The following is a 24,868-nucleotide window of genomic DNA, read 5'->3' on the forward strand; positions in this document are numbered from 1 at the left end:
ATAAAAGACCAAGACAAGGATTACGCATCCTCTGACCAGGTTTCTCTCTCCTCATATTCTTCTGAGGAACAGGATTACACTTTTCCACCTTATGAGGATTCTGATGCTGAAGACTGTATTCCCTCAGCATCTTCCCCTGAAGACTACTCCTTTGGGGAAACATTACATACCATGAGGGAACATTTCCACTGGGAAGGCCAGGATTACTCAGATTCTAAGAAAAGGCTCAGAGAGTTCCTTTTACTTCCCCAGCACAGACCTCTTGCTATCACTCCTGTTTTAGATATTGTGGATGATGTCTACTTGGAGTCTAGTTTAAATCCAGACTCTCTACCTCCTGCTCCAGCCAAACCAGACAGATACTATAGAGTACCTGACTCACACAAATTCCTTTATAAAAGCCATGTAGCTGACCCAGAAACCATATCCCAGGGTCCTAAGGGAGCAAAAGCTTCTATGGCTAAAATTCCTGTGCCCTCTGAAAGAGATTCCAGAGCCCTAGATAGATGGGGAAAGAAAATATACACCTCTGCAACTCTGGCTACGAGAGCATTAAATTGCCAGTTTCACATGTTGAAATATCAACAATTCCTGATGTCTCAGTTAAAACAAAAAATGAGCACACATTCAGAACAGCCTGAATTCAAGGAAATGCAGGTATCTGTTGCATGCAGCTGAACAGGTGGGCAAGCATACTTTACAATGTGGATTTGATTCACTTGAAGCTTCCTGTAGAGCAGCTGTTACTGGCTCTGTCATTCGTAGACATGCTTGGTTAAAAGAGCAAACCCTCCCTGACCATGTTAAAGCAAAATTATTAGATGCACCTTTACAACAGGATGTATTAGTTGGTGTCAAAGCAGAAGAGGTTTTAAAGAAAATGGAGGATAAGGCCAAATCTATGCAAACGGTCAAGGATTTATTGCAGGTACAACCCCCTCGTTTCAGCAGAAATTGGCCAACAAAAAATTGGTCCTTTCCAGCTTCAGACAGATCACAGAGGGGCAAATACAGATGCACAAGGGGCAGAGGTCAGTCACAGGGCCCTTACAAACCTCGCCAATGGGGTTCTGCTACCCAGAAAGGAGGAGAAGACAGGCCCCAAGCTAGCAGAAGACAAACACAATGACTCTATCCTCAAACTACCAAGCAAATCTCTCCTGGCAACACCCTTGGGAGGAAAACTAGCATTTTTTGCAGACAACTGGCACATCATCACAAAAGACAAATGGGTTCTAAACATTGTCTCTCAAGGATACAGATTCCACTTTCATACCTTACCAAAGATCAAAGGAATGCCAAACCTGCCACCAAATCAATGGGCAGAGGCACAAAAACAAATTACAGCTCTTATGAACACGAGAGCCATTCAGCAGGTACCTACACAGGAGGAAGGACATGGATTTTACTCAAGACTCTTCCTAGTTCCAAGAAAGGACAAAGCATGGAGACCCATTCTGGATCTTTCAATTCTGAACACCTATCTGCAAGTACCAAAATTCAAGATGCTAACACTACAGCAGCTTCTTCCCATGCTGGGCAAGAATGTTTGGCTAGTCACTTTGGACCTAAAGGAGGCATACCTGCATGTCCCTATCAGACAAAATTGCAGAAGATACCTCCGCTTCATTGCAGGTTAAACGCATTATCAATTCTCTGCACTGCCCTTTGGCTTATCTACTGCGCCCAGGGTCTTCACAAAATGCCTAGCACCAGTAATTGCATACTGCAGACAAAGAGGAATTCAAATATACCCATACCTGGATGACTGTCTTATTCAAGCAGAAAGCAAGGACATTCTTTTACAGCATCTGGCATTTGTCAAACACCTTCTAAGTTGCCTAGGGTACACAGTAAACGAAAAGAAATCAAAACTAGTGCCCTCACAAAACATAATATTCCTGGGTGCCAGCTTGAATACAACGGCCCTGATGGCTTATCTCACGCCAGACAAACAACGACAGCTGTTTCAATATTTCAAAATAATGGCAACAAAGACCCAACTGCCTGCAAGAAAAATTCTGCAGGCCTTGGGATTCTTGGCATCTTGCATACTACTAATACCATTTACAAAACTGCATATGAGGAAATTACAATGGTACCTGAAAAGTGTATGGACTCAGCACAGCCACAGCTTGGAAACAATGATTCCACTCATTCCCTGCCTTCAACAGGAGTTTCTATAATGGGCACAGGCATGTCACCTCAACAAGGGTCAGCCTTTCACCTTACCCACAGGCAGGCAAACTATGACAGATGCATCGGACTATGCCTGGGGAGCACACATGGCAGGACAGTGCATTCAGGGCAAATGGGCTACAGATCAGAGACACCTGCATATCAATAAAAAAAAAATGCTAGCAGTGCAGAATGCCCTAACAGCTTTCAAGGACCTTCTACACCCAGGACAACTACTAATAAGGACAGACAACACCACAGTTATGTGGTACATAAACAAGCAAGGGGGCACACATTCCTACCCTCTGCGCAGGCAAGCAATGACCTTGTGGAACACTGCACTGTCTTACCGGGTTCTATTGCAAGGACAATTCCTGCCAGGAAAGAAAAACACTTTGGCAGACGACCTAAGCTGAAACATCATGGATCCACACGAATGGAAACTAGATCCACAAGTATTTGCAATGATAGCTCAAAAATGGGGACGCCCAGACATAGATCTGTTTGCAAGCCCCCACAAACACCAACTTGAAAAATTTTGCACAAGGACCTTCCATCCACTAGCTTGGAAAGTGGACGCCCTCTCATTCAGTTTGAAAACATTAACAGTATATGCCTTCCCTCCACTGCCTCTTCTAGCAAAGGTACTGCTGAAAGTCAGATTAGAGAGGCCACAAATGATTCTCGTTGCACCAGACTGGCCACGCCAACATTGGTATCCAATTTTAAGGAACATGGCCCAGGGCCCACCATGGATTTTGCCACAAATTCCTCACCTGCTCACCCAGCGAGACAATCTGATTCTACACAGCCAGCTCAAGACTTTAAACCTGGCTGCATGGCAAATTACCTAAACAATCAGCCAACACCTTTATCCAAAGCTGTTATGGATGTCATCCTGGAGACCAGGAGGCCCAGCACCAGGAAAACCTATTCATACAAATGGAAAAGATTTTGCACCTGAAACCAGGCTAAAGGCCTAAATCCCCTGGAGCCGAACATTCTTCAGATTCTACAATATTTAACTGAGATGTTACACAAAGGACTTTCCTTTTCATCTGTTAAGATCCACGCCTCAGCAATTTCAGTTCATTACAGCACGGATCCTCCTTTATTTTTACATCCACTCCTAAGACAGTACCTCAGATGGGCTAAGAAATTAAGACCACCAAGGAGAGCTCCAACACCTACTTGGGATCTCAACTTTGTCCTTGAAAAGCTTACACTGCCGCCCTTTGAACCAGCTTTTTCAACTGATTTAAAATTTCTTTCATGGAAAACTGCCCTACTACTAGCAATAACCTCAGCTAGAAGAGTCTCAGAGCTACAGGCACTAATGGCAGTGGAACCTTTCCTCATTTTTCATCAAGACAGAGTTTCTCTACGAACTAATCCTTCCTTTATGCCAAAGGTGGTATCCAGTGTGGCCTTAAACCAAACCATTCACTTGCCCACCTTCTTCCCAAATCCCCAGAACAAAGGAGAAAGACTCCTGCACTCTTTGGACATTCACAGGCAATTACGTTACTTTCAGAAAAACTGACCAGCTATTTGTAGCCTATGCTACAGGATCACAAGGAAAAGCTTTCTCAAAACGGACCATTTCTAAATGGATAGGACATTGCATACGTTTCTGCTACACACATCATGGGCCAGCTGCGGGACCGTCTGACGGCAGGATAACCCAAGTGTGATGACTGCAGCAGGATGAACACTCGAACATCTACATTTATGGTAGGTACAAAACTGTACTTTTTTGAAGAGACTTTACTGGAAGTAGGCGAATATCTGTTAAAGATAGTGTATTCATGTTTTTTTTTTTTTTTTTTTTTTTTTCAATAGATGCAGCACCACCAACTTGGGAACAACTTGAAAATGCCATGGTAGCAGTAAAGACAGTGGTACATGGGTTGGTAGATTTCATCCAGAACTTTAGCAAAAAAACTCATGAAGCACCACAGGTAAGTTAAGCAATTCACAGTTGTTAACTATTGACCATTACAAACATTTTTTGTCCTGGAAGTCTCAGTTCATCTAACTACAGCCCGGGTAACTTTGGATTATCTAGTAATCTGAGTAAGCAGCTGACCAGGATAGGTGAAAGAGACAGCTGATGCCTGTTCAGTCTCATGAGGGACATAAAAGACAAATGGTATATACGAAGCCATAGCCAATAACTGTTATTAAACAAACAAGCCTTCCCATGCATCTGTGCGCTTTCCAAGAGTTTTTTAAAATACACTATTTAAAATGCATTCATATAGAATTAATTAGTACTTAATAAATAAATCACTGCTTGTTTAACTCTCAGTCCTCCACTTAGGTCCAGATCTGAGGTCAAGTTATTCCTTAAAGGGGTTGTACATCTCAGACCACCAAGGAAACACATAGTCTCTCATTAAGACTTCAATTCGTACTGGAAAAGCTCTTCTTACCACCATTTGAACCAGCAGCATCAGCAAATCTCAGATTTGGGGCTCACTTCAGCTGTGAGAGTTTGAGCTTCAGGAACTCATGGCCATTCGTCCCCCCCCCCCAAACAGAATGACACGAAGGGCTAACCATTCTAGTCTAAAGTAGTGAATGAGCTATCTCTCAATCATGCCATGAGTCTTAATTCTTTCTTTCCCAACCCACAGAACTGGGGTGGAGGACTCCTTCCCATTCTAGATGTTCATAGACAGCTAAGATTCTATTCTATTTGGACAGATCCATATAAATCTGAATGACTGCCTTTTTCATGGAATTAAACTGGGTCAATCAGTGTGTAAGCAAGTAGTTGCTAGCTAGATCTCTAAGGCCATCTCTTTTTGTTATTCTTTATATGGCAAGTCCTTGCCCTTATGTAATCAGGCTCATTCTAACAGGACAGTAACATCCTGTAAGTCCTTCTACAAAGGGGTGGATGCCAGGGCCGTACTGCCAGCTGCCACCTGGTCTTCTGTACATGCCTCCACTAAACACTGCAGGATTGATGACTTCTCAAAATCCAGAGCTGCCTTTGCAAGGTCAGTCCTGTCTAGCCTCTTGGACAGTTCTGCTGCTTATTAACCAATCACCCATGCATTCCCTTCAGCTGTAGGAATCGCCCATATTTTTGGAATACCACAACAGTGATTTCAGTTAGGGCATTAAGACCTAACTAGAGAATAAGGCCTAGCATGGTTTTCCATGGAGGTCATAATATAAGCCCTACCCCAAAAATAAGCCCCAGTTGAGATTGTCAACAACACATGACGGACGTGTTGAATTATAAAATAATATTATTGACACTTGTTGACTGAGGTTATCGTACTCTGCTCCCCATTTTTGGACCATTCGAACACCCAACTTTTTCTCTTTGCAGAAAGTCATAAGATTCTTTTTGTGGGAGTCCTCCATGATTCTTACTGTAACCCTAATCCTCACTCACACTTGACATTTGGGATCCTTGGCCCATAAACACTGGCAAGTGTACTTTGATTGGTCAAAGTACAAACAACGCATGTAAAACGCGCACACTTGATAACGAATGGTTGTGTCTTCTTAACTGTCACCATTTTTCTTGCCACTCCTGTCTAGTAAGTCTTCAGTTAAACCCCCCCAGACAAGATGAGTGTAAAAATAAAGAGCTATTCTGTCGAGTAAAAGAAAGGAATCATGGAGGACTCCCGGGAAAGAATCTGGTGGTTTTCTGCAAAGAGAAGAAGTTGGATCTCCGGTCTGAAAATGGCGAGTAGAGTACGATAACCTCAGTCAACAGGTGGACGAGGGAAATGCTAAGAAGTGCAAGTGTGGATCAGGTTGGCAACCATTATTTCCTGAGCTGGAAGACATCATCTGTGAATGGATTGCATCTGTGAATGGATTGCTAACATGAGAGCAAAGGCTTTGGTTGTGCGCAGGGCTGATATTCAAGCATTTGCCCTTGCAACGGCACCACAATTAGAAATATCCCCCAGAAGAATTCAAAGCATTACAACATTGGCTGGATGGCTTCCTTCAGCGATATGTACTGTCTCTAAGAAGATCGACAAGACTGTTCAAGCTGGAATATACTGAAGTTATTAAAAGTGCACTTGCATTCAAGTCCTTTGTTGATGGCATCGACTTTTCTAAATACCAACTCTCCAACATGATTGCTATGGACTAAACTGTAGTGTTTATGGGCCAAGGATCTCAAACAACAATTGATCAGAGAGATGCCTCGTCAATCTACATTCCCTCCAGTGGTTACAAAAGTGCACGTGTTACCTGTATTTTGGCAGTTCATCTAGATGGAAAGAAAACTCCATCTCTTATCATTAGTAAGGGCAAGAAAGATGAGATTGAACGTATTTCAGGCATTTACATTCTTGAAACCGAAAAAGCCTGGTGCACACAAACCGTTATAAGGAAGTGGATCGATGTAATGCTGCCACTTGTTTTGCGAGGTGGCAAAAGAGGTTTTCTAGTCTGGGATTCATCCAGCACTCACCACGTTAAAGACATGAAGAACTTCCTTGCACAGAGAAGAATAGATCAAATAATGATTCCCGCAGGATTGACTGCCTATCTTTAACTCTTGATATTGCAATAAACAAGCCATTCAAGGACCATTTGCACATGGAACTCATTGACTACATTGAAAATAGAATGGAGAGAAATCAGCATGGAAACTTTGTGAAGCCTAATCTGCAAGAGGTCGTGACTTGAGTGAAGAATTTATGGGATAAAGTCACTGACAGCTGTGTTGCCAATGCACTACGAGCAGGCTACATGGACAAGCAGTGCTCATTTAGGGAGAGCCATATTGCTAGGCATGACAGATTGGGGCCAGTGGTTCTACAGAAAATGGAGTCGCAAGAAATTCAGGCTGGAATTCGAGGGTTGGAGACTTATGGCAATGTTCCAGAAGACGACGACATGACTGTATTTGAATAACTTTTCCGTTATCGGGGCAACAGAATGGATTGCTTCTACTTTCAGCTGCCAGCAAGCTCTTGTCAGTTTTTTGACTTTATTGTATTAAAATAACATTTCATTATCAAGGGGTAATTACAAAGTAAGGCCACTAGTTCCCAGACTTCATTTTTATGACTTTCTGTCATTCTTTTCTTATGGTTTGGGTAAGGAATAAAGAAAGCATTACTACTCAAAAAGTGGCAGTTATTCACCTGTTTTATTCCCCTCCTCCAATACACGTGTATTGAGATTTTTATGCACTTTCTGTTACGCATGAAATATTGCACTGTGAAAGTCAAGGTGTAGATATTCGTAAGTTGAAATGTTTGTTGGACTGTTTGTGTAGAATTCTCACAGAAATGTTAACGCGTTACCTAGAACTGTTGCCCAATAATGGAAAAATACCATGTAAATGTCAATTTGTGTACATGAATAAATGTCGATTTGTGTACATGAATAAATGTAGATTGTTGTACAGGAGGGGGGTAGATAAGCATCCCCTGATAATAAGCCCTAATGTGTATTTCGGAGGGGGAAAAAAGTATAAGACCTGGTCTTATTTTCGGGGAATACGGTACCTTGATGCAATGCAACCCTTCAGGAAGGCTGAAAGGCGTTTTATTTCCTACACAGGGGCAATGAAAGGTCAACCTGTTTCTAAGGAAACCAGTGCTCATTGGCTGCCCTGTTCTATTGTTTTTGTTACACCCACCAGAGAAGGGGAATCCAGGCAAGGTAAATGCGCATTCCAGTAGAGCCTTTTCCTCTTCATTGGCGTATTGGAAAGAACTGGACTCTAAGTATGCATGAGGCAGCAGCTTGGTCCTTGTCCATATCTTTATGAAGCACTGCAGTTGGATACATTTTCTAGGTCCAGTGCAAGCTTTATTAGGACCATTCTCCAGGGGCTCCTGGACCCTTATCCTCCCTTCTGCCAGGCTGAGTAAGAGTTTTGGGAATCTATGTGAATGCCTGTAAGGCAGTGTGTTTGTTGAACATGGTGTAGTTGCTCAGGTCCTACTTGCCTGTAACAGTAGAATGTTAAGTTGTCAATCTCGCCTTCATTCTTGCTTGATGGGTTCGGAGCCGATCCTCGGCTCCGACTCAGCACTTGCTAAGCTCGAGAGTCACTTTTACCAGCTCGAGGCAGCCCCATATCCCATGATGCAAGGCGGTAAGTACCCAGATCTTGTTTGCCGCTTCGCTGATGAGGTCCTCCTTTTACCAGCTCCTGGTAAGTGTTTATTATTACTAAACTTTAGCCCCCAATCAGAAAATTTTCTCTTTTCCTTAGAATTCTATCTTTCTTAGATATTGTGAGGCCTTTTCTGACTAACTTTGTTTTTCCTTCTTTACCTTTTTAGTCAGGCTTTTATTCCCTCCCATCCCTCCCCCCCTGTTAGGGTGTGTGTGTGTGAGAGTTTACTTCTCATACTTAACTTTACTTGTCTGATTCGGGACTGTGTGTGTACTGTTGTTTTGAAAGCACTATGTCTAAAGAACAGAGGGTCTCAGGCTTCAAGAAGTGTGACTCGTGCTGTCAGAAGATGTCTCTGACAGACGGTCACACTTCTTGTTTATACTGCCTGGGACCTCTCCATCTGCAGGACTCCTGTGCAATTTGTCATTCTTTTAGCCAGAGAGTCCTGCAGGAAAGGAGAAATAAACTTATTTTAAGGGGTCTCCTTAAACCAGAGGGCTCCCCGGCAAAATCGGCTCCGGGCAAGCCTTCTAGGACTACCAAGGTCCAGGCTTCAGTTTCTAAGCCTCCGGCCTTAGGCTCCGACTCCTTCGGAGTCGTGATCGGCTCCGGCTGGAGCTGATCCTAACTTGGCTAAATCCTCGGCACCGATGGCTATCGGTGCCGATACTGTTACTGTCACTTTGGTGTCAGCTCCGACTGGCTCCGACCACCATGTGGCTCCGGCTTCGGTGTCGGCGCCGACCGGCTCCGACACCATTGTTTCCTTGCCTGTATCAGCTCCGGCTGGAGCCGATACATCTGGATCTACACTCGGAGCCGAAAAGTTATCGGCTCCATCTGGATCTGTGGGGTCTTCGGCTCCGATGGTTCCTTCGAGGAAGAGGTCCAGGTCTCCCTCTTTGGAACCGATACTGTCGGCTCCGGCCTCACCTCTTCTTTCGGAGCGGAGCCATCGGAGCCGATCATCTAGGTCTTCCAGGTTGTCAGACCATGATTTAGAGAGAGTGGTAAGCAGATTGTTAAAATCACAGGCACTAGCCCAAATGCTTCATAGTCCGTCTCAACAGACGACTATTAGTCCACACCCTCTTCAAATTCCTCCTTCGACTCTACCCCAGAGTTTGGAGCTGGAGTCTACAGGAATAGTTACTGCTATGGCTGAGGGCCAGATACCCCCCCCCTTCTGCGCCTTCATCATCTACTCTTATCTCCTCCTCGAGACCTTCCTTGGAGGGATTCGGTGGCCGGGCTTCCCTGGTCTGCTCCGAGGGGGTGAGTGGCATTGGACCCTTGTCCGACCCCGCTCTTCCCTTGGAGCTTGGCCTGGTGAGCTCGGCTCCGACATCTTCCTCGGAGCCTTCCCTTTCGGTGGGCCCGGGAGTCCGTTTCTTCGGAACGGGTTCTCTCGGATCTCCCTTGGAGGGGAGCCTTCGAGGTGATGAGGAGTGTGCTGGCCCCTGGGCTCAGTTAGCAGTCTATTCCTTTAGCTCCTCCCTCTACGGTGCTTGTTGATATCTCTTCCCGCTCTCTTGCTCCCGGTCCGAGAGATCCACTGCCTCAGGTTTCCCCACTGGGAGGAACCCCCTCTTCCGAGGATTCTCCTGATGCGTCAGGTGATCCTCCGCGCAAGAGGACTTGTAAGAGGAAGCACCTAGACTCCCCTGAGTCTATTACTTCGGATACCGACTTAGATGAGTCGTAGGGGTCCCCAAGATCCCCCTCTGAGAATGTCTCCTTTTCAGACATCCTAGAACTCCTGAAACAGAGGGGAAACTGGCCCACCATAAATCCCTCCGATGATGAGTCGGTATACCTAGAGGCGTTTGGTTCTCGACCCTCCACCTCCTGGGTGTCTCCGCCTTTTGACCCCCTCATGCAGGTAATCGCTCGAAAGGCTTGGGCTTCTCCTGACTCCATAGAGTCAGTTCCCAGGAGGCCTTCTAAATTTATTACAGCCCCTTCCGAACAGAAATTCCTTACAAAAGGTGTCCCGGTTGATGCCATGGTGGTGGCGGCCGCCACTAAAAAGGAACTTGCAGATCCCTTCCGTACCAGTCCATCCTCCTAACAAGGATTCCAGGACCATGGACAGGTATGGTAAGCGGATGTTTTCCTCAGCGACCTTTGCCATGCGTTCGTTGAACTATTTGTGTCACTTCACCAGACTCCAAAGGGACATCCTTAAGGAACTAGGTGAAGTAGTACAGGATACTACAGCTCCGGGGGCACAAGACAAGATTACTTCTCAGCTAGGAATCCTTAACTCCATAACCAACTCCTCCATGCGGCTGATTTTGTATGCAGCAGATGGAGCGAGTAGAGCCGCAGGCACAGGAGTGGCTCTGAGACGTCAATCCTGGATGCGGCTCTGTAATTTTGCTGATCCCTTCAAGGCGTCCTTCACAAACTCTCCCTTTGATGGGTCAACTTTGTTTGGTCCTCAAGTGAAGGATACATTGACCAGATGTGAGCAGGACGGCAAGACTCTTTCTGCCGTAGGGGTCCGTTTTTCCACCCCTTCTAGACCTTACCCCAAAGGACAGAAGGGTGGAAAGATGTGGTTCCGCAAATCCCAAGGAGTCACGCCGGATACACGTGGTCAGTTTACCCCTAGAGGCAGAGGGGGTAATAATAACAGACGCTGTCCTAGAGGCAGAGGGGGTCCACAAAACCAGGGAAGCAGAGAGTCTCTCTCTGACAAGCCCTTCCAGCATCCCTAAGGTGTTGCCCGACTGTCCATCCTTGGAGGCAGTCGGGGGAAGATTATCGCTGTACCCACAAGCCTGGCTTTCCCTCTCACAAGACAGATGGGTACAGTCGATCATATCCGAGGGTTACAAAATTCCTTTCGAGGAAAGTCCCTTCGATCACAAAATTCCCTTGCAGATGTGGCACCCGGTGTACGGGAAATCGCAGTTAGAAGTATCAAAGCTTCTACAAAAGGGCCATTCAGCCAGTTACAACAGACCATTCAGAGCCAGGAATCTACTCAAGGTTCTTTTTGGTCCCCAAAAAGACGGGAGATTGGAAACCAATATTGGATCTCAGCAGACTCAACAAGTCTCTGAAAAAGACGAGATTTCGAATGGTCACACTTCAATCAATTTTGCCCTTCCTGGGCAAAGACAACTGGATGTGCTCAATAGACCTTCAGGATGCGTACTATCACATAAAAATTCACAGACGCTCCAGAAGGTTTCTTCGCTTTCGGCTGGGGTCCAGTCATTTTCAATTCAGAGCCCTGCCCTTTGGTCTCACTACAGCCCCCAGAGTGTTCACCAAATGTATGGCAGTGGTCACGGCTCACCTGAGACGTCAAGGATTCCAGGTGTTTCCGTATCTCGACGACTGGCTCCTTTCAGCCACCACCAGGCATCAACTTCTCCAAGCCAGGGATTACACCCTAAATCTCTGCACTCAGTTAGGAATTTCGATCAATTACGAAAAATCCTCCTTGTTGCCCTGCCAGTCTATTACTTTCATAGGCGCAAATTTAGACACTGTTCGGATGTCAGCAACCCTCACAGACCAAAGAATCTCAGATATCCAAAGTCACGTGCGGATCATCCTTGCCAGCAAAAAGGTACAAGCCAAACTGGTCCTGAAAGTGTTGGGCCTCATGGCAGCGGCCATTACCCTTCTTCCCTTGGCCCGCTTCTACATGCGTCTTCTTCAATGGATGTTGTTCACCCAGTGGTCTTACCAACAACTTCCCATGCGTCACCAAATCCTGGTGACAAGCTTGCAAAAACCACCTATCCTGGTGGATTTCAGGGCAGACCCTGTGTATCTCTGGCCCCAGTAGCCACAGTCACTACGGACGCCTCCCTGATCGGGTGGGGGGGGTCATTATCAGGGCAGGATGGTTCATGGGACGTGGCAACCGTTCGAATACCACCTGCACATAAATGTCCTAGAGATGAGAGCAGTGCTTTTAATGTTGCAAGCCCTCAACAACTTTCTTCCCTTGGGAACAGTTGCAGTTCACACGGACAACATGTCTGTGTAGTATGGTTTATCAACAAACAGGGCGGAACCAAGTCCTACCCCTTGTGTCGAGAAGCTCTCAGACTTTGGCAATGGGCGATCTCCTCTCATCGGTTTCTGGTAGCAACGCATATCCCTGGGAAAACTAACATTTTAGCGGATAGATTGAGCAGAGCTATTCTCATGCCTCACGAGTGGTCTCTCAAACAATCTATAGTGCAGGAGATTTTTCTAGAATGGGGCCGCCCATGTTGCGATCTTTTTGCTACTCCCCAAAACAGCAAATGCCCGGACTTCTTCTCTCTCTTCCCACTGCCAGGCCATCCCCGCAGAGACGCTTTTACCCAGGATTGGCCCCAGGGACTTCTTTATGCCTTTCCTCCCTTTCCATTGATTCCACAAGTACTCCAGAAAGCCACCGTTTTGAGAGTCAAAATGATTCTCATTGCCCCCTATTGGCCTCGACAAATTTGGTTTCCGTTCCTCCATCGTCACCTATTGGTGCAGCCGTGGCATCTGGACCCAGTGCCAGACCTTCTGATCCACCAATCGGGTCACCTGCATCGGTCTATTCCTTCTCTCAACCTCACAGCTTGGTTGCTCCACTTCCTTCCTTAGCCAGGCTTCCTATGATCTCTAACCCGGTTAGGGATATCATAGTGGCTTCTCTTAAATCCTCTACTAGAAGGATTTATACCAGCAAGTGGAAACGCTTCTCTTGTTGGGCAAAATCAAAGAATATAGATCCCTTTACTGCCCCTGTTCATGCAGTTTTGGATTTTTAGCGGAAATCTTTCACTGGGCTCTTCATCTTCCACGGTTAAAGTTCAGTTGGCTGCTATCTCGAACTTTCATGTCGGGTTTGCAGATCACAACATTATGTCCCACAGGCTTTGTAGAGCCTTTCTAAAAGGGATTTTTCTCCTTAAACCTCCTGTCAGGAGTCCTCCTCCTCAATGGGACCTAAATCTAGTGCTGACATCCTTAATTCTTCCTCCTTTGAGCCAGCTGTTTCATGTTCACTGAAGTTTCTTTCATGGAAAACACTCTTCCTTGTCGCTATTACCTCGGCCAGGAGAGTGTCAGAACTTCCTGCTCTTTCTGTTCGTCCCCCTTATTTGGTCTTCCACAAGGACAGGGTATCCTTGAGAACTAATCCATCCTTTTTGCCTAAGGTGGCTTGAAAACTAATTTGAACCAATCTATTGATCTCCTGTATTTTTCCTAATTACTCCAACAGATCGGAACAAAAATTACATTATCTTGATGTTCACCGCCAACTCAGATATTATTTGGACAGAACAAAACAATTCAGGAAATCCGATCAGCTCTTTCTTTCTTATGCTGAAAATAAGAAAGGCCTTCCTGTTTCCAAAGTGACCTTATCTAGATGGCTTTCTTCCACCATCTCCGAAATCTATCAGCTCAGGGGCAAACAGCTGTGCTCAAAACCAAAAGTGCATTCCACCAGAAGTTTAGGCACTTCCACAGCCTTTCAGGCTCGACTCCCTTTAGACACTATTTGTGCAGCAGCCACTTGGGCCACTCCTCATACCTTTGTTTCTCACTACAAATTGGATTTGGCCTCCAGGGATAGAGCCAGTTTTGGTTCTACGGTTCTCAAGAGTCTGTTCCATTGAGCCACCCAGGGTAGAGGTGCTAGGGACGCGGTCCCATCAAGCAAGAATGAAGGCGAGATTGACAACTTAACATTGAGAAGTTATGTACCTACCATAACGTTCCATGTTAGTTGTCTTCTCGCCTTCTTTCTTGACCCTCCCTCCTACCCCCTTGCCTGGACAGACCTTGTTCTCCTTTGTTTGGAAGATTGCTTCTTTAGGCACCAGTTAGTTACCTGGTTCCCATTACAGCCCTTCCTTTAGGCTAATTGCTTTCTTTCCTCAGTGGAAAGTTTTTTGTGCTAGGTGTGTTTCCCTATAGGTACAAACGAGATCTGGGTACTTACCGCCTTGCATCATGGGATATGGGGCTGCCTCGAGCTGGTAAAAGTGACTCTCGAGCTTAGCAAGTGCCGAGTCGGAGCCGAGGATCGGCTCCGAACCCATCAAGCAAGAAAGAAGGCGAGAGAAGACAACTAACATGGAACGTTATGGTAGGTACATAACTCCTCATTTTCGTAGAACATGCTGCTTACTGGCAGTACCCACTCACCATCTCCCTTTTCTGGATGTACATAGTTTGGTATTGGGGTTGCCACTAAGCTATGCTAACTGGCCGTTATTGTTGCATATATGCATTTGTGATTTTTTGATTTGGAGCAGTAGGTGTTCGCAAAGCTTCCTTTTTCATTTTTTTCTTTGCGATGGACCCTGGAAAACTGAAAGGGTCCTGCCTGTGGCTGTGTAAGGCAGTCCATGTACTGCTAGGTGAATGGTCTATCACACCCACAGACAGGCAGGCAGTTGGAGGGAGCCTGAGCTTTCGCAGACTGCTAGAAGAAGAGTAGCAGGCACTACCACCCACATATCAGTAAGGCAATCTGATGATGTCACTTTCATCTGTCCATCAAATGGTGGGTCTCTGATCTGACCTCTGATACTTCCTCAGCCACTCTATAGACTTCAGGCTCCTCCCCTTACCTGTACTCTTCTGTTTACTCCTCTGAGATACCTCAGATCTCGTTTGCTGCTTCAGCAATAAGATGTTGCTACTGTTAGTTCGAGTGGTTTATATTAGATAAGTGCAGTTTTTTTTGATACTCCTGTACAATTTTTTGTATATTCCTTTCCTGTATGTTAATTCCTATCTATTACCGTTAAAAAAAATTTTTTGCATGCACTCAGAGATTTCTCATTAGGTTTGGCATTTGGGCCTTAAGCCATTGTGTTTTCTCTCGTACCCCAGTAGTACATCTTTTCTTACCATTGCAGATATTTTTTCTTACCTTTAAGTAGGTTTTTCTTATTACCATTGGTGATATTTTGTCGTATTTTTATAATGTCAGAAAAAAGACTTTTGGTTTTAAAATGTTCTGCTTGAGAACGAAAGATTCCAAACTCTGACAGCCATTCTTAATGTGCTTATTGCATGGGTCCAGGGCATCTTAATGTTAATTGCAACATTTATTCCAGCTTCAGTAACAGGGCTTTGGTTGAGAGTCTTGAAAGGTCTCCTCCTGTCTTCTACTTCATCTGTATCCGCAAAGCTACCTTATTCAAATAAATCTTCAAGAGAAGCGGCAGAGAAACCGAAAGATTCACACCACCAAGTATCCAGAACTTTATAAAGATTCTTTTTAGTGCCAAGAAAGACTGGGGTCCCAAGACCAATTTTTGATCTCAGTAATTTAAATCAATCCACAAAACACTAGAAGTTCGTTATGATCACTGTTCACTCCATCCTGCTTGTTTTAAGGAAGGACAGTTGGATATGCTCTATTGATCTTCAGAATCCATACTGTCATATAAAAATATACAGGCGCTCCAGGAGAAATCTGCGTTTCAGCTGGGAGCCAGTCACTACCAATTCAGAGCACTGCCCTTTGGCCTCACCACAGCCTGCAGGGTGTTCACCAAATGCATGGCAGTCGTTGCAACTTGCATGAGACTGCAAGGATTCCAGGTGTTTCTGTATCTTGGCTGCTGGCTCCTGTCTACTTCCACCATGCCTTTACTAATTCAAACCAGGGATTACTTGCTGTATCTCTGTCTCCAGCTGGGCATTACTATAAATCTGTGCAAGCCTCAACTCTAACTTGTGCAAACTCTGGAGTTCATCGTAACCCATCTAGATACTCTGACACAAATGGCAACTTTACCACAAGCAAGATTGGAGACTTTAAGGAAATAAGCGTTGCACATCCTTACTCTTATTTCACCTCCAGCTAAATTAATCCTGGTACTGGTTCACTTGGCATGCTTTCACATGGGAGTACTACAGTGGGCTTCAGCTGTCCAGTGGTCAATAACACATTGGCCACTGATGTCTACCATTTGCATCCAGATGTTTGTAGACATCGCATAGCGTTGTGGATTCATGCAGAGGTAGTTTCTCAGGACCATTTCACTCTTCCCTCTCCCAAAGCCACAATGACTGTGGATGCCTCCCAATTGGAGTGGGGGTTGTTATTTGGGAAAGACAGTCCAAGACACTGGGTCCCCCATGAAGGCCAGTCTTCACATCAGTGTCTTAGAAATGAGAACAGACCTGTTGGCATTGCCAGTGTTTCAAGATTTTCTCCCTCTAGGGATGATTGCAGTTTAGATGGGCAACATGTTTGTGGTCTTGAACCTCAACGAACAGGTGAGAACCTGGTCATACCCACTTTGCCAGGAGGCAATGAGAGTTTGTCAGTGGGCAATATCTTCTGGCCACTTTCTCTTGGCAACACATATTGTGGGGGAAACCAGTGTGCTAGCAGGCAAACTGAACCAGGTCCATCTTACTTCCTCACAAATTGTCTGTCAGTCAATGGTTGAAATTATATTTTGTTGATGGAGTCAACTATGCTGCAACCTCTCTATTTCTTCCCTCAGTACTAAGTGCAGCAGGTTCTTTGCCCTGTTTCCCCACAAAAAGGAACCACTGAGAGGCCCTTTAATTCACAACTGACACTCCGGGCTATTATACGCCTCTCCTTCCTCTCCTCTCATTCCCAGGTTTTATTTAGAAAACATTACAGCAGAAGAGCAAGGTTATCCTCATTGCACCATTATGACCTTGCCAAATACAATTCTCCTTCCTGTGGTCTCTTAGTTCACCCTCCCTGGGTGCTGGATCCTTTTCTTGGCCTTCTGTCTCACCCGTCCTGGTTACCACACCCAGACATACAATCCCTCAAATTGACCGCATGGTTTCTCTAAATGTTCTTCGTGTTACACTGTTGCAGTCATTACATTTGGGTAATCTGCTGGCAGGTTGCTCTCAGTCAGCCTGAATTCCAAAGTCTTTGGTCCTGCGTCGGTTGCTGTCTTCCCTTCCATGACGTCAGGTCATCGGGGGTATAAAACATGCAGCCGACGCCATTTTCTTTAGTCTTTCTTGCCGTGCGGTGCCTGAAGCAGAAGCATTTCGCAAATGCCGGTCGGCTGACTACTGAAATATTCGAGTTTGAGTTTCAGAACCGAAGTCTTCACTAAAGCCTAAGTACCCCGTTGGGGAAACTTTTTTCTTGCTTTTTAGCAATGTCAGAAAAAGTTAATAATTGCATTACTTGTGGGAAGCAAATGCCTCATAAGGATTTCCATTTATACTGTATTCCTTGCCTAGGCCCTGATCACAATGTGCCTGGCTGTCGGTTTTGTGCTAGATTTAACCAGTGCACTATTAAGCGTCGGTATATTTTTGCATGAAAGTATTTTGAAAACAGATTTAACTACCCTGAAATGTCGTCGGATAGCAATCCGACTACCGGAGTACATAAAAAAAGCATAGGAAAGGACAGAGAGAGGCAGTCAAGACCCAAAACCGACGACAGAGCTTCTCCTAAACCAGTCGCCGGTACTCAGTGAGGCGCCTTCGAAGCCCCTGATACCGACTACCTTCGAGTTGCAGGCCTCTTCTGACACCCATGTGGAGTTCGGCATGCCGCAAGATACTCAAGGTATTGGACCGACAGTTGTACCTCCCTCAGATGGGTCTGGAGCTGCTGAGCAGGCACCGGCTTCTGAGGGTGTATTCAGACCTCAACATTTGTACATCAAACCGATGACCGCTGCAAACCGATGACAGCTGCAAAACTAAAGACAAAACCAACTTCTAAACCTAAAAAAACGATGCATGAGCCACGTGCACAGGCCTCTATGCCTAAAAAACAGATGATCAAAATGGCTGAAGACCTTATCACATTGATCAGGGGTACCCATCCCCCTCCAGATAAGAGGCCTAGGCAAGACACTGATTATGAATCTTCAGATCAGATTTCTATTTCTTCTGATTCCTCTTTTGATCAAGAATTATCTGTACCTCCCTATGAGGATTCTGATGCTGAGGAGTGTATTCCATCTGCATCTCCTCCTGAGGATTATTCATTTGGAGAAACCTTGCATACTTTGAAGGAGCATTTTCACTGGGAGAGTCAAGACTTCTCAGAATCAAAAAAGAGGCTCAGGGATTTCCTCATTCTCCCTCAGCACAAGCCTTTAGCCATCCCCCCTGATGTCCTTCAAGGATGCATCTGCAGTCCTAACATATGGGTTGTCCTGCCTCAGGCAGCCCTTCGGTCGGCCGGATTCCAAAGTCTGGGTCTGGCCTCGGCTGATGTCGCACTTCACCCGACGTCATAGCTGCTGTGAATTGGGTATAAAGGCATCAGCCGACGCCATTTTCCTCCGTCTTTCTTGCCGCGCGGTGCCCGAAGCAGAAGCTGTTCGCAAGTGCCGGTCGGTCAGATCCAGAGATTACTACTACCGAAGACTTCTAAAAAGCTAAGTACCCCATTGGGGACTCTTTCTTGCCTCAGCCGATGTCAGAAAAAGTAAATAATTGTTTAACTTGTGGGAAACAAATACCTCATAATGATTTCCACTCTTCCTGCCTTCCTTGCTTAGGCCCAGACCACGACGTATCAGCTTGTCTAGCCTGTGCTTCCTTCAACCGACGGACACTTAGACGTCGGTCGGAGTTTGCGGAGGAGTTTTTTGGTCCCGCTTTGCTTACAAAATGCCGTCGGAGACTCCGACTTCACAATTAGCTAAAAAGCGTAAGGAAAAGGACCGACACTCGCGGTCCGCGGTTTCAGCCGAAACCACGGTTAAGCCAACCGCGAGTGTCTCGGTTTCGGCTGAAACAGAGTCCTCGGTTCTTCCTTCGGCCGAAAGCATGCCTCCGATAGCCGAGGCCTCACACAGCATGGCTGAATCTGCTACTGAAATTTCCCCTGCTGTAGCAGGCACCCAGGATTTATCAGATACTATTCCTTTAGACATATCTACTCCTGCACGTGGAGCTGCTAGGCCCCCTGCATCTATGTCTATCAAGGCTTTTTCTAGAGCTAAAGCAGCTAAATCTTCTAAGGCCTTGCCTGCTAAAACCCCCTCACACAGGCCTACCTCTAGTTCCCAAATGCTCAGCCTGGCTGAGGATCTCATTTCTTTGATCAGGGGATCCCAACCTCACCCAGACAGGGCCTCTCAACCCCCTCCAGAGAAGAGGCCTAGAGCAGAGCCCCCGGATCCTGTTTCTACAGACTATTCCTCGGATGATTCAGAAAACTCAGAACCTCCAGAAGGCCCATATTCCCCTTATGAGGATTCTGATGCAGAAGACTCCATTCCTTCTGCCTCTCCTCCTGAGGAATTTTCTTTTGGGGAAACCTTACATGCTATGAGAGAGCATTTTCAATGGCAGGGCCAGGATTTTTCAGATTCAAGGAAAAGGCTAAGGACCTTTTTACATTTACCACAGCATAGGCCTTAGCCATTCCCCCAGTACTAACAGTTGTTGATGATGCATATAATGATGCTTGTACTGCCCTGACTCTCTTCCCCGCCCCTGCCAAGCCCGACAGATATTACAGGGTCCTGGACACACACTTTCACTTGTATAAGGCTCCTATTGCAGATCCTGAAACCATTTCACAGGGCCCCAAAGCTGTAGCAGCTGCCTCTGCCAAAAACCCCTCCCTCTGAAAGAGAATCTAGAGCATTAGAGAGATGGGGTAAAAAGTTTATACTTCTGCTACTCTTTCGGCTAGGGCCTTAAACTGTCAATTCCACATGATTCAGTATCAGGAATTTTTGTTAGACCAGCTAAATAAAAAACTGTCCTCTCTTGAACCTATAGACCGTAAGTCCCTTCAGGATTTAGTACATAACACTCAGCAGGTCAGTAACCATTCCTTAAAATGCGGCTATGATGCACTGGAGGCTTCCTTTAGATCAGCTATGACTGGAACAGTGATTAGAAGGCATGCATGGTTAAAAGAACAATCCTTACCAGACCATGTAAAGTCAAAGCTCCTAGATGCTACCATGGAGAAACAAAGTTTGTTTGGTTCCCCTGCACAGCAAGTGCTAAAGAAGGTGGAAGAAAAAGCAAAATCTGTCCAAACAGTCAAGGATTTCTTACAGGTCCAGCCTCCAAGGTTTAGTAGAAATTGGCCTTCGAAGAATTGGTCCTTTCCAGACACCTCCAGAGCACAGAGAGGCAGAAATAGGCCCAAGAGGCAGAGGTCAATCCAGAGGTGCCTACAGGGGACGCCAGTGGCAGCCTAACAACCAGAGAAGTACTGCCACAGATCCAGCTACGACCACTTCCACAGGACAGACACAATGACTTGGCTCTGATACCGCCTACCAGGGAACAACTGGAAGCACCCTTAGGCGGAAAGCTAGCCTTATTTTCCGTAAACTGGCATTACATTACAGGAGACAAATGGATTTTACAGACAATAGACAAAGGCTACAGGTTTCACTTCCACACTCTACCAAAAAGAGAGGAATGCCAAACCTACCACCAAACCAAAAAACAAACGCTCTAGGACAAATCAACCACCTACTAAGGATGAGAGCTATAGAAAAGGTACCTCCCATGGAACAAGGGCAAGGATTTTACTCCAGACTTTTCCTGGTACCAAGTAAAGAAAACCAATGGAGGCCTATTCTCGACCTGTCCGCTCTGAACACATATCTCATTGTTCCAAAATTCAAAATGCTGACCCTACAGCAACTTCTTCCCATGCTGGGCAAGGAGTCGTGGCTGGTGACTCTAGATCTCAAGGAGGCATACCTGCACGTCCCTATACGACCAGATTGCAGAAGATACCTCAGATTTCTTGCAGGATCAGAGCATTATCAATTCTCAGCATTGCCCTTTGGCTTATCTACTGCGCCCAGAGTATTCACGAAATGCCTGGCATCAGTAATTGCTCATTGCAGGCTTCAGGAATTCAGATTTATCCATACCTGGACGACTGCCTAATACAAGCGGACAACAAGACCAAATTAACAAAAGATTTGGAAAAGGTTATACAACTACTGCAAGCCCTGGGATACACAGTCAACATGAAAAAGTCAAGGCTGGTACCATCCCAAAGGATAACATTCTTGGGTGCAGAACTGGACACATCAAATCAGATGGCATTTCTCACAGAAGAAAAGCAAAAGCAACTACCACTCTATTTCATGGCATTAACAACACAGAACCAGCTTACAGCAAGGAAAGTCCTGCAAGCCCTGGGTTACATGGCATCCTGCATAATATTGATACCACATGCCAGGCTGCATATGAGGAAGTTGCAATGGTACCTAAGGAATGTATGGTCTCAACACAAGCACAGTCTAGAAGCCCAGATTCCAATAATTCCATGCCTGAAACAAGAATTCCTGTGGTGGGCTCAGGCCTGTCAGTTGAACAGAGGACTGCCTTTCCACAAACCTCACCAAAGCCAGACTATCACCACGGACGCCTCAGACCTAGGCTGGGGGGCACACATGGTGGACAAGTGTATACAAGGCCTATGGACACAAGACCAGCTGAACCTTCACATAAATCAAAAAGATGCTGGCAGTGAAACAGGCACTACAGACATTCAGACCTTTTCTTCAACAGGGTCATTTGCTGATAAGGACGGACAACACCACAGTCATGTGGTATATCAACAAACAGGGAGGCACACACTCATATCCTCTATGCCGGATGGCAATGGCCCTGTGGAATGTGGCCTTGAACCTCAACATTCAACTCCAGGCCAAATTTGTGCCAGGAAAAGAAAATATACTAGCAGACACCTTAAGCAGAACTACCACGGATGCCCATGAATGGATGCTGCATCCAGACATCTTCAAAACCGTTACAAAGAAATGGGGACTACCAGAAATAGACCTGTTCACATCCCCACACAACCACCAATTGAGGAAATTCTGCACAAGGACATACCACCCTCTTGCTTGGAAGGTGGACTCCCTATCCTTCAGTTGGGAAAACCTGACAGCGTATGCATTCCCACCTCTTCCTTTGATACACAAAGTGCTACTGAAGATCAAAGATCACCCAAGGATCATCCTGATAGCTCCAGACTGGCCGAGGCAGCATTGGTTCCCGCTACTGAGGAGTATGTCTCGGACACACGCATGGCCTCTACCTCTACTGCTAACACAGAACAACTACAAGATCCTACATCCAAACTTGAAAACACTACAGCTTGCTGCCTGGAATATTACATAAAACAAAATAACCCAGATTTATCTCAGAGGGTTAAGGACATTATCCTGGAGGCTCGCAGACCCTCCACAAGGAAGACATATTCAGCCAAATGGAAAAGATACCTCATTTGGAGTGCAGCAAAAGGAGAAAATGTATCATTAGCAAACATAGCTAACATCCTGGAATACTTAGCAGAACTTTTCCACAATGGCCTGTCTTACTCCTCCATTAAGATTCATGCATCAGCAATTTCAGCAGAATACAACATGGATCCTCCAGTCTTCTCTCATCCTCTACTCAGGCAGTTTCTGAGAGGAATTAAAAATGTAAAGCCTCCAAGGAAGCCACCTTTGCCTACATGGGACCTTAACTTTGTGCTGGAAAAGTTAACACTTCCCCCTTTCGAACCAGCAGCAACAGCAGAATTACAGTTCTTATCTTGGAAAACTGCTTTCCTGCTTGCAATCACTTCAGCAAGAAGGGTTTCTGAATTACAGGCATTAATGGAAGTACAGCCCTTCCTTATCTTGCATCAGGATAGAGTGTCCTTGAGAACCAACCCTACTTTTATGCCAAAAGTGGTCTCCAGGGTATCATTGAACCAAGCAATCCACCTACCAGCATTCTTCCCCAACCCACAGAACAGGGGAAAGATTACTACATACCTTGATGTGCACAGGCAATTGCGCTACTATCTGGACAGAACCAAGACCAACAGAAAAACTGACCAGCTTCTGGTAGCATATGCAACAGGAATGGAAGGAAAAGCAATTTCAAAACAGACAATCTCAAAATGGATAGGAAATTGCATTAGATTTTGTTACTCTTTTCATGGAAAGACAACTCCAGAAAACATCAGACCTCACTCCACAAGGGCTACAGCCACTACTACAGCTTTCCTACGAGGATTGGCTACCAAAGACATTTTAGAAGCTGCTACTTGGAGCTCCGTGCATACATTTGCCAAGCATTATAATCTACCTTTATACTCCAGATCCCGAGCAGGTTTTGCAACTGCTGTTTTGCAAGGGATCTCAACTACACCATAATCATCTTAGTGCCTCCTCCCCCAGTTTGGCTATGGTATTCTACCCATATGTTAGGACTGCAGATGCATCCTTGAAGGACATAGTACAGTTTTGTACCTACCATAAATGTAGATGTCCGAGAGGTATGCATCTGCAGTCAGGATTACCCACCCTCCTTCCCCTCTGTGGTACTCCTAGGGTATTTGCTCATCTTGTAGCTAGCTGGGGGAATCTATTATGGTGTATTTGTTTGTATATATGTATATACATGCTTATATTGTTTTCTCTCTACTATTTGGAATAATTTGCATTTATCCAAATTTAGCCTTCCTAGAGGGCACCTGGCATCTGGGGCAAGAAACACTGAGGAAAATGGCGTCGGCTGATGCCTTTATACCCAATTCACAGCAGCTATGACGTCGGGTGAAGTGCGACATCAGCCGAGGCCAGACCCAGACTTTGGAATCCGGCCGACCGAAGGGCTGCCTGAGGCAGGACAACCCATATGTTAGGACTGCAGATGCATACCTCTCGGACATCTACATTTATGGTAGGTACAAAACTGTACTTTTTAGACATTGTGGATGATGTGTTTTCGGAGTCAAGCTTGACCCCTGACTCCTTACCTCTGGCTCTCAGTAAGCCTGACAGATATTAGAGTCCCCGACTCACATGAATTTTTATTTAGAAACCCTGCTGCTGATCCTGAAACTATTTCACAGGGTCCAGAGGGAGTTAAGGCCTCAACAGCAAAAAACCTTACCCCTCTGACAGAGATTCTAGGGCACTGGACAGATGGGGGAAATAGGTTTATACATCTACAACCTTGGCAATCAGGGCCTTACATTGTCAATTTCATATGCTTAAGTACCAGCAACATGTTATGGGATTGCTGAAACAGAAAATGATGTTGATTTCAGAATATGCAGAAAATAAAGAATTGCAGGAATTATTGCATGCAGCTGAACAAGTTGGAAAGCATACTTGGCAATGTGGGTTTGATTCTTTAGAGGCCTTCTGCAGAGCCGCAGTTGCTGGGTCTGTGATTAGGAGGCATGCCTGGTTAAAGGAACAAAATTTGCCTGACCATATCAAAGCTAAATTGCTAGATGCACCTTTACAGGGTGATTCTCTGTTTGGTATTAAGGCAGAAGAGGTTTTAAAGAAAACGGAAGACAATGCAAAGTCTATGCAAACTGTTAAAGATTTCTTATAAGTGCAGCCACCAAGATTCAGTAGACACTGGCCTACAAAAAAATTGGTCCTTTCCTGTGTCAGACAGAGCTCAAAGGGGCAAATCCAGACGCCCTAAGGGTTCCAGGTACCAGACTCAAGATTCATATAGGTCAAAGCAATGGGGCACATCCACTCCCAAATCTGGGGGAGATAAAGCGCAAACCTACAGAAAGCAATCCCAATGACTTCCCTCTGCCTACACCAAGCA

The 24,868-nt window shown here is 45.5% G+C and overlaps 1 protein-coding gene across 3 annotated transcripts in view; it reads left to right on the forward strand.

Annotated features, from left to right (window-relative positions):
• Positions 1-24,868, forward strand: part of RC3H2 (ring finger and CCCH-type domains 2) — a 2,406,224-nt gene that overhangs the window by 852,059 nt on the left and 1,529,297 nt on the right. For all 3 annotated transcript variants that reach the window (XM_044058310.1, XM_044058308.1, XM_044058309.1), the window contains exon 8: positions 4,021-4,139. In XM_044058310.1, the coding sequence (XP_043914245.1) occupies positions 4,021-4,139 (119 nt within the window). The remainder of the gene's footprint in view (positions 1-4,020; positions 4,140-24,868) is intronic.

The sequence above is a fragment of the Protopterus annectens genome, chromosome 16.part0, assembly GCF_019279795.1.
Source record: "Protopterus annectens isolate FY-2018-M chromosome 16.part0, PAN1.0, whole genome shotgun sequence".
Classification (NCBI taxonomy): domain Eukaryota; kingdom Metazoa; phylum Chordata; order Ceratodontiformes; family Protopteridae; genus Protopterus; species Protopterus annectens.